At 34.9% G+C, this 16,255-nt stretch overlaps 1 protein-coding gene across 3 annotated transcripts in view; it reads left to right on the top strand.

Moving 5' to 3' along the window:
* UPF2 (UPF2 regulator of nonsense mediated mRNA decay) overlaps positions 1 to 16,255 on the top strand; it is a 140,013-nt gene that overhangs the window by 5,607 nt on the left and 118,151 nt on the right. For all 3 annotated transcript variants that reach the window (XM_010590732.3, XM_003410584.4, XM_064284855.1), the window contains exons 2-4: positions 22 to 401; positions 5,678 to 6,457; positions 14,897 to 15,057. In XM_010590732.3, coding sequence (XP_010589034.1) covers positions 40 to 401; positions 5,678 to 6,457; positions 14,897 to 15,057 — 1,303 coding nt within the window. In that variant the 5' untranslated portion in view covers positions 22 to 39. The remainder of the gene's footprint in view (positions 1 to 21; positions 402 to 5,677; positions 6,458 to 14,896; positions 15,058 to 16,255) is intronic.

Below are 16,255 nucleotides of genomic sequence, written 5' to 3'. Positions count from 1 at the left end.
TTTTTTTTTTTACTTTTCTAGATTGCCTTGGGTAACATAATGCCAGCTGAGCGTAAAAAGCCAGCAAATATGGAAGAAAAAGAATCTTTGCTAAACAACAAGGAAAAGGACTGCAGTGAAAGACGGCCAGTGAGCAGCAGGGAGAAACCAAAAGATGATATCAAGCTTACTGCCAAGAAGGAGGTTATTAAGGTCCCCGAAGATAAAAAGAAGAAGCTGGAAGAAGATAAAAGAAAAAAAGAAGACAAGGAACGCAAGAAAAAAGAAGAAGAAAAGGTGAAGGCAGAGGAAGAATTAAAGAAGAAAGAGGAAGAAGAAAAACAGAAACATGAAGAGGAAGAGAGAAAGAAGCAAGAAGAACAGGCAAAACGTCAGCAAGAAGAAGAAGCTGCTCAGTTGAAGTAAGAAAATGCGTTTTAATTATTGGTGTGAAGCAATAGCAAGATTGGAGTATTTTGGGAAAAAATTTGAAATAAAACTTTCTAGGTGCAGCTCCTTGAGAGTTGGAAATATTTTACTTGTTAGTTTTGGTGACTAGAGGTATACTTAAGATATTTTAGTTATTTAAATTAGATAATCGTGTTGGTGATGCTGTTTAATAAATACTTTTTAATAAATATAACCCCATTGGCCTAGGGTAATCTAAATTTTTATAAAGAAAATTTTTTTTTCATGGTATGGTAGTACTTCATCCTTTTAAGTTGAAAATCTAGTTCTTAATAACTACTGTTTGTTGATTTCTTATGATGTGCCAGGCATTGTACAAAGTATATCAGCATACATCCTTAAAACAGTCCTAATGAGGTAAGTTTTATGATCCTTGTTTTACAGATTAGTAAACTGAGGCTTAAAGTAGTTAAGTGTCTTGCCTAAGGTCATGGTGAACAGTGGAGCTGCTGAGATTTGAATCTAGGTTGGTCTGCTCTAAAATCTTTGTCCTTAAGCACAATTCTGTAACGCCTCCCACTGTATTTTTAACTTTGTTAATCTCTACAGTTAATATAATGAGCTAGTGAAAAAAACAAGATAGTCTTCACAAGGAGAATAACAGGATGTAGAAAAAATGACTTGTTGAATAGCATGAACTCTCCTTTTCATATCTGTGATTTAGAAAGCTGTTTGCAAACTTGAATTTTCCTAGATCTCTAGAACAGCCACCTGCTTTCTCACCAAAGTTCTTCATTAGTACCTCTGTTTTTAGTGAAGAGCTGGATCCTTCAGTCTGAAAGGTTATATAGTGGTCAATTTGGGAATACTCAGAACCGTTATTCCAGGGAGTTTTTTGCTTATTTTATATTTTCAAGAATATTCAATTTCGTAATAACTTTTGCTCACTCTTTCTCCTCCTATACAAAAGAGCTTTAAAAGAAAAATCTCCAAAACCTCAACTTTTTATCATGAAAATTTCAAACATAGGCAAAAATGCAATGGTACAGTGACCCATCCCCTTCCTAATCTGTATTCATTATCCAGTTTCAACAATTATCCATGGAATATTTTAACCAAAAAAAGAAACAAACCATTTGCTATCAAATCGATTCCAACTTTATGGCAACCCCATGTGTTTCAGAGTAGAATTGTACATAGGATTTTCAGTGGTCTGATGTTTTGGAAGTAGACCGCCAGGCCTTTTTTCTGAGGCACCACTGGGTGAATTTGAACCACCACCCTTTCCATTAGTAGCTATGTGCTTAACCATTTGCACCACCCAGGAGTATTTTAAAGCATCATATTAGTTCATGAGTAAATATTTATTATGTATACTAAAACTATCTTTAACATTATACTAAAAGTGTCTTTAATATAGGTGAAAATTGAGTTATTCAATGCATATACATAATGGGTTGTGTTTTCCTAAAATGTACTCTCACTGGTAATCCAGTGTTTGTGACTGGGAGATTTACAGGAGATACTCAAATGTCCATATTCCCAGTGACGAATACAACTTTTCCATTAACTTATAGCTTGTAGTGGAAAATCACAGAATTATAATGCAACTCAGGGATGGTTTTTTCAGAAGGATAAAAATCTACTTTTCTAGGTATTTGTTTTAGAGTTACATGTTCTGATACCTCAGAAACCTCAAAGTCAAATTGTTTAGCCCCCACCCTCCCACCCCCACTCAAGTTATTATTTTTTTTAAAAATTTTTGTTGTGCTTTAAGTGAAAGTTTACAAATCGTCAGTCTCTCATACAAAAGTTTATATACACCTTGCTGTATACTCCTAGTTGCTCTCCCTTTAATGAGACAGCACACTCCTTCTCTCCACTCTATTTTCATGTCCACTCAGCCAGCTTCTGACCCCCTCTGCCCTCTCATCTCCCGTCTAGACAGGAGCTGCCCACATAGTCTCATATGTCTACTTGATCCAAGGAGCTCACTTCTCACCAGTATCATTTTCTATCCTATAGCCCAGTCCAATCCCTGTCAAAAGAGTTGGCTTTGGGAATGGTTCCTGTCTTGGGTTAACAGAAGGTCTGGGGACCATGACCTCCGGGGACCGTCTAGTCTCAGACCATTAAGTCTGGTCTTTTTATGAGAATTTGAGGTCTGCATCCCACTGTTCTCCTGCTCCCTCAAGGGTTCTCTTTTCTCAAGGGTTCCCTTTCGTGTTTCCTGTCAGGGCAGTCATGGGTTGTAGCTGGGCACCACCTAGTTCTTCTGGTCTCAGGCTGATGTAGTCTCTGATTTATGTGGCCCTTCCTGTCTCTTGGAAACCCTGGTGGCGTAGTGATTAAGTGCTATGGTTGCAAACCAAAGGATCAGCAGTTTGAATCCTCCAGGTGCTCCTTGGAAACTCTTTGGGGCAGTTCTACTCTGTCCTATAGGGTCACTATGAGTCGGAATCGACTTGATGGCACTGGGTTTGGTTTGGTTTTGGTTCTGTCTCTTGGGCTCATGATTACCTTGCGTCTTTGGTTTTCTTCATTTTCCTCTGCTCCAGATGGGTTGAGACCAATTGATGCATCTTAGATGGCCGCTTGCTAGCATTTAAGACTCCAGACGCCACTCTCCAAAGTGGGATGCAGAATGTTTTCTTAATAGATTTTATTATGCCAGTTGACCTAGATGTCCCTTGAAACCATGGTCCCTAAACCCCCACCCCTGCTATGCTGGCCTTTGAAGTGTTCAGTTTATTCAGGAAGCTTCTTTGCTTTTGGTTTAGTCCAGTTTTGCTGACCTCTCCTGTATTGTGTGTTGTCTCTCCTTTCATCTGCAATAGTTCTTTTCCACTACTTAATTAGTGAACACATCTCTGCCTCTCTCCCTCTCTCCCCCGCCTCGTAACCATCAAAGAATATTTTCTTCTCTGTTTAAACTATTTTTCGAGTTCTTCTAGTAGTAGTCTCATATGATATTTGTCCCTTTGCAATTGCCTCATTTCACTCAGCATAATGCCTTCCAGATTCCTCCATGTTATGAAATGTTTCAAGGATTCATCATTGTTCTTTATCGATGTGTAGTATTCCACTGTGTGAATATACCATAATTTATCCGTTCATCCGTTGATGGGCTCCTTGGTTGCTTCCGTCTTTTTGCTATTGTAAACACTGCTGCAGTGATCATGGGTGTGCATATATCTCCGCATAAAGGCTCTTATTTCTCTAAGATATATTCCAAGGAGTAGGATTGCTGGATCATATGGTAGTTCTATTTCTAGCTTTTTAAGGAAGCATCAAATTGATTTCCACAGTGGTTGTACCATTTTACATTCCCACCAGCAGTGTCTAAGTGTTCAGTCTCTCGACAACCTCTCCGACATTTATTATTTTGTGTTTTTTGATTAATGCCAACCTTGTTTGAGTGAGATGGAATCTCATTTTAGTTTTGATCTGCATTTCTCTAATGGCTAATGATTGTGAGCATTTCCTCACGTATCTGTTAGCTACCTGAATGTCTTCTTTAGTGAAGTGTCTATTCATATCCTTTCCCCATTTTTTAATTGGGTTATTTGTCATTTTGTAGTTGAGTTTTTACAGTATCATGTAGATTTTAGAGATCAGGTGCTGATTGGAAATGTCATAGCTAAAAACTTTTTCCTAGTCTGTAGGTAATCTTTTTACTCTTTTGGTGAACTCTTTGGATGAGCATCGGTGTTTGATTTTTAGGAGCTCCCAGTTATCTAGTTTCTTGTGTTTGTGCATCGTTAGTAATTTGTTGTGTACTGTTTATGCCATGTATTAGGGCTCCTAGCATTGTCCCTGTTTTTTCTTCTATGACCTTTATTGTTTTAGATTTTATATTTAGGTCTTTGATCCATTTTGAGTTAGTTTTTGTGCATGTGTGAGGTATAGGTCTTGTTTCATTTTTTTTGCAGATGAATATCCAACTATGCCAGCACCATTTGTTAAAGAGACTGTCTTTTCTGCATTTAACTGACTTTGGGCCTTTGCCAAATATCAGCTGCTCATATGTTAATGGATTTGTATCTGGGCTGTCAATTCTGTTCCACTGGTCTATGTATCTGTTGTTGTACCAGTACCAGGCTGTTTGGACTACTGTGGCGGTATAATAGGTTCTAAAATCAGGTAAAGTGAGGCCTCCCACTTTGTTCTTCTTTTTCAGTGATGCTTTACTTATCTGGGGCCTCTTTCCCTTCCTTATAAAGTTGGTGATTTGTTTCTCCATCTCATTAAAAAATGTCATTGGAATTTGGATTGGAATTGCAATTTTTTTTTTTTTTTTTTATCTATAGATGGCTTTTGGTAGAATAGACATTTTTACAATCAACTCGACGGCACTGGGTTTGGTTTTGGTTTTTTTGGTATGTCTTCCTATCCATGAGCAAGGAATGTTTTTTCACTTATGTAGGTCTGTTTTGGTTTCTTTCAGTAGTGTCTTGTAGATTTTTTTGTATAGGTCTTTTACGTCTCTGGTAAGATTTATTCCTAAGTACTTTATCTTCTTAGGGGCTACTGTAAATGGTATTGATTTGGTGATTTCCTCTTTGATGTTCTTTTTGTTGGTGTCCTGCTCAGGTTATTTTACTACATCTGTAATTTAAATTTTTTTTCATCTTTTTAGAGGAAATATAGGTAGATTTATTTTTAACTATTCTTTTCAGGATAAACTGGGTTTATTAGCTTCTTATTAAAGGACTTTAATGTGATAGTTCTCTTCTGGTTTCTTTCCAAATTTTCTAAATCATGTTTGAATTTTAAGACCCCAAACCTAGCTAGGTACTTACCAAAAGCTTGGCTTAATGCCAAGAATAGAAAAATCAAACCTAACATTTCAAAATGTTTTTAATATATTCTTTTATAATGCATATTTTTTAATTAAAGCAGTGTTTTGTGGGCTTTTTTTTTCTCTGTTTGCCTAGTGCTTTGTCTGTTTTATATCCTCAGGCATATTATTTTGTATTTTTTATATTAAGTATCATGTATTTTATCCATTTAGCTTGCTAATTGGCAGAATTATTTTTAATTTTAATGTAGTTATTCAAAATTCTCTGCTCTACCCCATTTTGTATTATCAATATACTGGACTCGCGTTATCTTAAGTCATTAATGAAATGTCTTTGAAATTAGTCAAGTGCCTTTTGCATCTTTTATTCTTGGGTTTTGATGCTTATATAATTACTTTTTCATTGGCTTTCACTCTTACGGGGTTTGTCAGTGAGGCTTCAGAGTATGCAAGGTATTTTATTTACTTGTTTGTTTGTCTTTTATATAGAGAGAAAGAGGAATCCCTTCAGCTTCATCAGGAAGCTTGGGAACGACACCAGTTAAGGAAGGAACTTCGTAGCAAAAACCAAAATGCTCCAGACAACCGACCAGAGGAAAATTTCTTTAGTCGTCTAGACTCAAGTTTGAAGAAGAATACTGCTTTTGTCAAGAAACTAAAAACTATTACGGAACAACAGAGAGACTCCTTGTCCCATGATTTTAATGGTTTAAATTTAAGCAAATACATTGCAGAAGCTGTAGCTTCTATTGTGGAGGCAAAGCTAAAAATATCCGATGTGAATTGTGCTGTGCACTTATGTTCTCTCTTTCACCAGCGTTACGCAGACTTTGCCCCATCACTTCTTCAGGTTTGGAAAAAACATTTTGAAGCAAGGAAAGAGGAGAAAACACCTAACATTACCAAGTTAAGAACTGATTTGCGTTTCATTGCAGAATTGACGATAGTTGGAATTTTCACTGACAAGGAAGGTCTTTCCTTAATCTATGAACAGCTAAAAAATATTATTAATGCTGATCGAGAATCCCATACTCATGTTTCTGTGGTGATTAGTTTTTGTCGACACTGTGGAGATGATATTGCTGGACTCGTACCAAGGAAAGTAAAAGGTGCTGCAGAGAAGTTTAATTTGAGTTTTCCTCCTAGTGAGATAATTAGTCCAGAGAAACAACAGCCTTTCCAGAATCTTTTAAAAGAATACTTTACGTCTTTGACCAAACACCTGAAAAGGGACCACAGGGAGCTACAGAACACTGAGAGACAAAACAGGTGATTTTCAAATGTTTCTCAGAATTGAGAATTTATTTTGGAGCTCATGCTTAAAAAATTTTAAAGTCTTCATGCCACTGAAAGAACTTATGGAAAAGGGCTCGTTGCAGGTGATTTCTTAACATTCCAGGAAAATTTCTAAGTTTAATTTTCTAAGTACACATGTTTAAATGTGAGTCTACAATAGAATTTGTTTCTGATTTTAAAGGAAACCTGGCAAGTATATGGTGACTTTTACTTTGTGGATGTGTTTTCTTCCTGTGATTTTAAAAACTCCTTAATACTGAGTGGTAAATTTTCTTTTTCTGTCACTTTAACATACCTACTATTATTTTTCTGTGTGTCTTGATGTTCCTTCTATAACAGGTTTGCTTTCATTGTTTTGTATTTCAATTTATTGATGTCACTGTCGAAACTTGCTCTTCTTAAGAAACTGAATCATTCTTAGTATTTCTGATCAGAATTTTGCAAAATTGTGCACAAAATTAGTTGTGAAAAATTTTCTTAAATGCAACTATGTAAAGTGCATTTACAGGATTCTTTTTCCTGGGGGCATCAACTTTAAAATTCTAAAGGAATAGTGTACTGTACCTGTGGTAACTAGTGAAGATACCTGATTTAGGGGTCAACTTTGATTAATATATTGTAGACTACCGTGTGACATCTGTACCTCGGAAGAATCAACGAGATAGAAGTTGATGTAGTAATAGTGTGTGAGCATTAGGTCAACTTTTATGGAGGGTGAATTTGGAGGAGGGCTAAAGAGGTGCAGAAAGGACGAACAGCAGTAGTATTTGGCTGGGTACTTTGCAACTGTTGAAGTTTGCGTGGTTTAGGATCTGAAATTGCTGTTGTTCAGGAATTGGTACGGGGAAGTATCCTTTTTTTTTCCATTTAGTGCACTGGGGGAGCTCTGGTTTAAGTGGTTCCCACTGAAAGGTGATTGACTTAACTAGAAGAGAATAATAGTGTGTGCAAGTAATACAGTTAGGATAGAGTCAGGATAGGTGGAGAGACTATATGGCTAAACTCTGGTGGCTGAAGGTTACTTAGAGGTGAGAATTTAAGATAACAATGGTGTTCATCAATGATTCTTTAAAGAAAAAGAAAAAGAGAAACGAGTGTCATCCTCTTTTGTGCTGTTGAAGAGCAAGGATTGTTTTAAACTTCGAAGGCACAGCCTCAATGTATTTATATAGTGAATAATGGATTTAATGGATTAAAAAGGAATATGGTGGTCTTCTAATAATTCTCACGTATTTTAAGGTTTCTTAATTATAATTTGGAGCCCTCGTGGTGTAGTGGTTAAGAGTTCGGCTGCTAACCAAAAGGTCAGCAGTTTGAATCCACCAGCCGCTCCCTGGAAACCAATGGGGCAGTTCTACCCTGTCCTGTCGGGTTGCTGTGAGTTGGAATCAACTCGATAGCAAAGGGTTTTTTAAATTATGATTTACATACTGCTTTGCTGTTTTCATGGTACATTTCCCATATACATTCTACTCTAGTACATCACAGCCGATATTACAAGTATGCATAGAATGCTTTTTATTGGCTACTTCAGGAGTTTTGTGTTTTTCTTTTCTTTCTGTTTTTTGCTTTTGACTGGCATCATAGAACCTTAGAGATTACGGGGATTCTACAGTGATTTAATTCCAATGCAGGAATCTATTTTACAGATTATCTGACAGATGAAATTCTTCCTCTAAATATACCTACAAAGGAGCTTGGGGCCTTTGAGCCATTCCAGTGATGGACACACCTTTTTGCTAGGAATTCTTCGTAATCAGACTGAAATTTAACTCCTCATAAAGTAGTTCCCTTTGATGTAGTTTATTTTTCTGGTACAGTGTATAATAAAGCTACTCAAAGTAGGGGAGGGGGTCCATGAATTGTTTACCTGCTCATAGTGAAGTACAGAGATTGCTGTTAAGAATTTAGGCATTTTTATAGCAATTTTACATTTCCATGATGTGTTACTGTATTTTACAAAAATGGCTTCAACAGTTTGGGGAAAAATTTGTCCTTTACCGCAGATAGTTTGTGAAAAACTGACATAGAACGAGTCTCTCTTTTATTACCATAATAATCCTCAGATATTTGTAGACTGCCAAGATGTTTCCCTTTCATCTTCTCCAGGCTACATACCTCTAGTTCCTTTGGTTTTGCTCCGTGGTTTCCACACACTTCGCTGTCTTTTGGGCTTTTGTTTCAGATGCATTCTTTTCTACCTATGACCTTAAAATATATTAGGTTTTATAGCTGTCTTGTTATTCTTTTGACTTTTTGTTAGGCTTAAACACATCTAAAATCCTAATTTTTCAGATGAACTGCCGCCATGTAGACTTGTTTACCTCTTTTTTAAACTTACTTGAATGCTTTTGCATATTTTAGCCTAATGATAATTTTGAAGAGTGATTAAAAAATGCCTAAATTCTTCTAGTGTCTTTTCACAAGGCTATAAAATACCCAAGCCCTGGTAGCACAGCGGTTAAGAGCTCAATTGCTAACCAAAAGATTGGCAGTTCGAATCCATTAGTCAGCCACTCCTTGGAAACCCTTTGTGCAGTTCTACTCTGTCCTGTAGGGCCATGCTAAGTGAGAATCAACTTGACGGCAACAGTTGTGGGTTTTTTTTAACCAAAATAATTTTAAGTGAAAGTGAAACCAGAAGAAAATTTAATTCTGAAGCAAATTTTCATGAAAATTTGACAGAGTGCTTAAAAAGATGAAAAGTAAAACCTAGTAGTTTTTCTTGGGTCATCTTCATGATTACTGTTTTTAAGATTTTGGGCATGTGGTCTGTGTTGCATGACTGCAGAAGGTCAAAGCTAAAATGGATTTTCTGTATTCTTGCCAAGGTTTTCTTTTTTAATTTGGAGATGATGGATGGAAATAGTAACTTGGCATTGAAGTTCTTGCTTTTTCTCCAGTGGGCTTTGGGGTCCCCCCCCATGAAATACCTCTGTACATTTACATAGTGTATTCACATTCATAATCTTAACTAATGCTACAGTACCTTGAAAGGAATACCTATATTTTGAAGACAGTAGAACTGATATTGGGATTAAAGGGCTTGCCTAGTGTAACAGCCGTCAGTTCTTTACAAATTGTCCAGCAGTCTTTTCTACCTCCTTGTGTTGTACTTTTCACTTGTTACGTAGTACCCATCATTATCTGCATTTAATCGCTTTACTTGTTTTTAAGGTATCTTTTTTTTTTTTTTGTAAACATGGTAGCCACTCAGTGTTTATAAAGTCAAATCTAGACAGAAGAAATAACCAAAAAGAATATAAAGTAAGCACCTCAGTTGGGAAACTTGCCTTTGATATATACATTTAAGAGACATTCTAATGTCAATATATGATCCAAAGTGGCTAATTTTACTTTAAAAGGCAGCATAATCCAGTAGTTAAGAGCATAGACTCTGGAGCCACATTGGTTGGGTTCAAATCTTAGATCTGTCATTTTACTTGGCCTATAAGCTTGGACAAGTTATCAAACATCTTTGCGCTTCATTTTTCTAACCTGTAAAATATGGATAATGATAGTACTCCACCTCTGAGGTATGTCTGAAGGATATAGTGAATTTATATGCATAAAAACCCTTAGTAACTGTTTGGCACATTGTTAAGTGGTCAGTAAATATTTTTGTGGTTTGCTGTTGAGTTGATTCAAACTCATGGTGACCTCATTTGTTACAGAGCAGGACTGTTGCATGGGTTTTCTTGGCTGTAATCTTAATGGAAGCAGATAGCCTGGTACTACTGGGCAGATTCGAACAGCCGACCTTTATGTTAGCAGTCTAGCACAAACTTAGTTAGCTGTTACATTGCCTACTTAGTTCTTCTGAAAGACGTTTGAATGAGAATTCCCCTTTGTGCCGTTTTATGATCTTGAAAATTGGTGTGTTAAAGTAAACTTCTTAAACTTTGATAGCTTGTTTTAAAATTTTTTTTAATGACAAAGTAAACAGTAAAATTTTTTAAAATGACAAAGTAAACGATACGTAAAATAAAAGAAATAGCGATAAAAATGGAATAAAAATGTATCTCAATACTAGAATTTTTTGAGGCATTAATGATTTAAAAAATTTTTTGAGATATAATGCTTGATTCAAGAATGGACTATTTGATATTTTCTGTCAGTTTTACATACTAAATTAGTAATACAAAGAATACTCCTCAAATCAAGAATTGATGTACCTTAGGGATGCTTCTAGGCTGTGATGCCTCACATGTATTAGATAAAGGAGGTCTGTTCTCATGCATTTTTATTATGATGAATAAGCATGAATTAATATTGTCTTTATTGATTTTTTTTTTAAATGGTACTTGTACCTTCGTTTGTGCAGTGATACTATGGAAGGAGTGAACTAGTTTGTATGACATTAAACAGTAATACCGATTCAGTTAACTCTGGTTATTTATGATAGGCATTGGCACACTGGAAACCCTGGTGGCGTAGTGGTTAAGTGCTACGGCTGCTAACCAAGAGGTCAGCAGTTCAAATCTGCCAGGTGCTCCTTGGAAACTCTATGGGGCGGTTCTGCTCTGTCCTATAGGGTCGCTATGAGTTGGAATCGACTTGACGGCAGTGGGTTTGGTTTTTTTGGCACACTACAGGCCTGTGGACCATGTTAGGCCCACCACTAGTTTTTATACAGCCTGTGAGCTAACCATGGTAATATAACCTTTTTAATGGTTGAAAAAAATCAAAAGATTATTTCGTGAAACATGAAAATTATTTGAAGTTCAGATTTCCATGTCCAGAAATAAAGATTTATTGGAACATAGCCACATTCATTTGTTTATGTATTCTCTAGGGTCACTTTTGTGCTATATGATTATGGTCGAGTAGTTGTGACAAAGACCATATGGCCCACAAAGCCTAAAATATTTACTATTTAGTCCTTTACAGAAGAAATAAGCGGACCTCTGATTATGACATTCTTGAAAGAATGGCTTCAGTTCAGCTTTACTTTATATAATAGATGTATTTCTGACCAGATTGTAATTAAAACGATATGTATGTGATGTATCACATCTTCAGATTGATTTTGCTTATATATATATATATTTTAATTTTTATTATGCTTTAAGTGAAAGTTTACAAATCAAGTCAGTCTCTCATGCAAAAACTTACATACATCTTGCTATATACTCCTAGTTGCTCTCCCTCTAATGAGACAGCACGCTGCTCTCTCCACTCTCTCTTTTCCTGTCCATTCGGCCAGCTTTTGATCCCATCTGTCCTCTCATCTCCTCTGCAGACAGGAGCTGCCCACATAGTCTAATGTGTCTACTTGATCCAAGAAGCTCATTCTTCACCAGTATCATTTCCTATCCCATAGTCCAATCCCTGGGTGAAGAGTTGTGCTTATATTTTTTCTAAAAAATTTAATCAAACTGAAAATGTTTTTCTATGAGCTTCATAGACTCACAAAAACTTATATGCATAGTATATTCATTTTAAAAGGTTTCATCTTTATAACATTTAAATGATTGGGGTTTTGAATGTTCGAGTACCTTTGATGGGTTATTTCTCTGCTTAAAGTGTGAAAATTCTCTTTTTGTATCCCCACCCCCATAGTTTTACTTCACGCTGTGAATTTAGCCAGATACTCAGTAAATGTATATTGAAAATATGTGTGCCTACGTAAGTTCTGTATATAACAGAACTTTTATAGTTTCTTTTCATTGGTATCCAGTCCTGCTGATAAATTACGCAGTATAAAATATGATTAAAAAGAAACCAACCAAAATCTAAACTTTTTTTCTGAGGACTGTTGACACCAAGTAGTAACCTAAGTACATATTCCTTATAGTTAGGTAAATTGGTGCTGTTTAAAAATTTGATCATGGGATTGAGATTCAGGAGGGTAAGAAGTGTCTTTGAAGCATTAAAGTTTTAATTTGCTTCCAGTAAGACTGGATAACTGAAACGAATACATATGAAACTATCATAGAATTAAGTCATTTTTAATTGATGAAGTGCAAAGTCCTAGGCAAGTATTGTAAAGTGAGGTTGATACTACCGGACAGTTCGCTTTCTGTTCTGATAAATAGTCATCTACTTGCTACTGCTTATGCGTCGGAAATCCTTAGTGAGTATTGTATATGTTAATAAATGGGATGTTCTCCAGATGTCCAGAATTTCAAACTTGCTGGAGAAATAAAGTTCCTGGTTATTTTATTCTGAAATATTTTCCAGTTTGTTTTCAAGTACTGAAATAACGTTGCATCTTAGTGGTCAGAGGTTTTGATATCCCATAGAACCATTGTTATCCCTTCTAATATAATTTGCTTCAGAATATCAATTTTTATCACTTAACACTTTTGTTAACATTGCAGAGCATTTTAGAGTAGCCTACTTTTGAGTATTATATATTTGGATCATTGATTTTTACCTATTGAATGTTAATAGCTTTTTTTTTTAGCTTAAAAATGACTTGTATTAGAACCTCTGATTGAAAGTTCTAGCAGGCTCATTCAAAGTAATGTCAGTAGTTTCTTTCATGGGTGTGAACATTTCAAAATACTTTGGGTTTTTGTTTTAAGTTTTACAAGTCATTCATAAAACTTTTTGTTTTTGCTGGTAAAATTAGTCTGAAATAAATGTTTGAAGAGAAAAAATTATCTTTTCTGTACTGACAGTGTTTTTAGAGAAACACTCTTATCCTGGATTAGTAGAGCTCAGCTGCTAACCAAGAGGTCTGCAGTTCAAATCCACCAGCTGCTCCTTGGAAACCCCATGGGGCAGTTCTATTCTGTCCTGTAGGGTCGCTGTGAGTTGCCACTGACTTGACAGCAGTGCATTTGGTTTAATGGTTAATATGGTTAGCTGTTAAACCAAACTACTGTTGTGAGGATGGCGCAGGACTGGGCAGTGTTTTTGTTCTGTTGTACATAGGGTCACTATGAGTCAGAACTGACGGCACCTAACAACAACAACAACATTAAACTATTTTGGCATTTTACCGATCTGTTAGTTGCTGTCTAATGTATATTTAAATTGTAAAAAAAAATGAAGATTTTTCATTTATTAAAAAAAAAGACTGTAACTGATCTATGCATTGATCTATCTCGTGCTTGTAATGGGAACTGATTTTTCCAAAATGTAAAATTTTATTATTTGGAGTGTTAGGCATTTAAACAAAAACTTTTATTGGTGGAGATGGGGTAAGATGGCAAAGTTTGAAATTTTATTTGAAATTCTTCCAAATAAGTATGGAAGGATAAGTGCACGTACGATTTTTCAACTTTATTTTTGTAACTTTTAAGAAGATATCTTACCACAAAAAATAGTAATAACTAACTCATTTTCTTTATGGTTCATAAGAAAACTCAAATTTTGGCAAGGAATAAAAAAAAAACTTGCAAATACGGTTTTTGAAAATGATTTAATTTAAAATTTATAATTGACTTTTTGAAACCTATATTGTGTTTGCGTTAGGGTTTATAAACCTCAAATATTATACCGTCACATAATAGTATAGAAAAAAATGAATCCAACTATCAGAGTCTTAACCATTTACACTAGTGTAGGAAGGTTTTTATTTGACTACACATTTTGAAGTTTTTCAGTAGTTTGAAATTTCTAACTATAGGTGGTTTATTGGTGTATGGTTTGTAGAGTTGAAGAGTAGTTGAACCCTCTGCTCCTCAGAATGGCCCGGTCTTGCATAAGTGGGTTGCTCTGTAAATATTTGTTAAATGGATAAATAACCAATCTTTGCACAATGTGGTGGTTAAAATGATCAACTGCTAACTGAGAGGTTGGAGGTTTGAAACCACCCATGGCTTGAAACCACCAGCAGCTCTGTAGGAGAAAGATGTGGCAGTCTGCTTATATAGAGATTTATAGCCTTGGAAACCCTGGGGGGTCGCTATGAGTCGGAATCGACTCGACAGCAGTGGGTTTGGTTTTTTTTTGCACGGTAAAGAGAATTGACTATCTAGAAGACATTTGAAAGCAGGCTTTTGCAAAAGATAATTTTGATTCAAATCATTGTGAAAGTTTGTTTCATAGATGTTTTTAAGCTTCCTTACTATAACTTGTTTTTTCTAAACTAACTTCTATTTAATTGCATTGAATATTTTGGTAACTGTCAGGGAAATGTGGGTATAAAAAAATTCTTAATGGTTTTTAATTATTTAGTGTTTTATTGTTAAATGTGACATTACTGCAGGCATAATTGTTAATCCAACCTCATATTTGAGGAACCAGTGTTAAAATTGTTTAGGTGAATTTGATTATACAAATTTTAATTTTCAGATACATCTTAAAAACGTTAGATAGTAAAAATAAGTGAAAGTTAGTGAAAATTGTGCTAAGTTTGTGTGATAAAATCATAATTTTATAGAACACAACTGATGTAACAATACATGGTCAAATCTATTTTGATAATACTATCAGATTATTTTATCATTTTTTTAACAGACGGATTCTACATTCTAAAGGGGAGCTAAGTGAAGATAGACATAAACAGTATGAGGAATTTGCCATGTCTTATCAGAAGCTGCTGGCAAATTCTCAATCCTTAGCAGACCTTTTGGATGAAAATATGCCAGATCTCCCTCAAGACAAACCCACACCGGAAGGTAAAATGTTCTTAAAAACAAGCGTTATGTTTTTATAAGCACGATCGCTCATCTTTAGTAAGGTATTTGTTATTGAAAGTTTAAGTTTTAAAAATGCCTTCATTTTGTCAAATAGATAAGGAGAAGATGGATTGGACCTTTGGGATTCTAATATTTCTGTATTTGTCCTTATTTTAGATTTTTTTTGTGTGTTTTGGATGATGTATTAAAGAGTTATTTTAGACCTAAAGCTTACCTTGCAGTTTTATGAGATAAATGGTTTTCTGTATCATTTTGTGAGATGATTTATTTCCCATATCATTTCAGTGATGTTTTAAGCTTCCTTTCTGATTGTTCTTCAGTCTGCAGGGCTCCTAATGTATTACTCTTACCTCGTCACACAAAATATTCAATAAAATAATTTTATGTTAGATAAGTATAACATGTCATTAATATTAAAAATATCTAAATAAATCACTTATAGAAGGGAAGTATTTGTAAAGTACGCTTTTATAATGCAAAAAATATTTTGTGTTTTACATCCTCAGCAAGAAATAAGTATTCACTGTGAATGCATTTATTTGTATGTAATCATATACATAATTCCTACTACTTATTTTTTGATCTATGAGCCTCAGGATTTTTTATTTTGAAAAGAAACTCCTCTGTAGAGTTTGTTTTTGGTTGAATCTGGCTGGCTTCTCAGAAATTTCTAAGTGTATTTATTATTATATCTTAGAACCAAAATATTTTTATAGTATATAGCATCTTTTGGTATTGATTTAGTTGGTTTGTTTTTATACCATTTTTTCCTCCAGATATTAAAATATCTTTTAATGTTACGGGATATCTTCTTTTAATGTTAAATGACTTTGGAAGTATTTTTACAGTAATAATCTCAACAAAATTCTGTCTTTGTTTTTGAAAGGTAGTTTCACTAGATATAAATTTTACAGTGAATTTTCTTTCATTAGAGATATTGTTCCACTGTCTTCTAGCTTGCATTGTTTCCAACAAGAAATCTGCTATCATTCTTTGGTCTTTACATAATGTGTATTTTTTCTCTTGATGCTTTAAAAATTTTTTATCACTGATTTCAAGCAACTTGATGAGGATGTGACTTCATGTGGTTTTCTTTGTTTCTTATTCTTAGGGTTCATTGAACTTCTTAGATCTGAGGGTTTATAGTTTTTATTAAATTTGGAAAATTGTGAGCATT

The sequence above is a fragment of the Loxodonta africana genome, chromosome 4 (genome assembly GCF_030014295.1).
Source record: "Loxodonta africana isolate mLoxAfr1 chromosome 4, mLoxAfr1.hap2, whole genome shotgun sequence".
NCBI classification, from domain to species: domain Eukaryota; kingdom Metazoa; phylum Chordata; class Mammalia; order Proboscidea; family Elephantidae; genus Loxodonta; species Loxodonta africana.
Note: the sequence above shows the minus strand (reverse complement) of the source record. Positions and strands in the feature narration are given on the sequence as shown.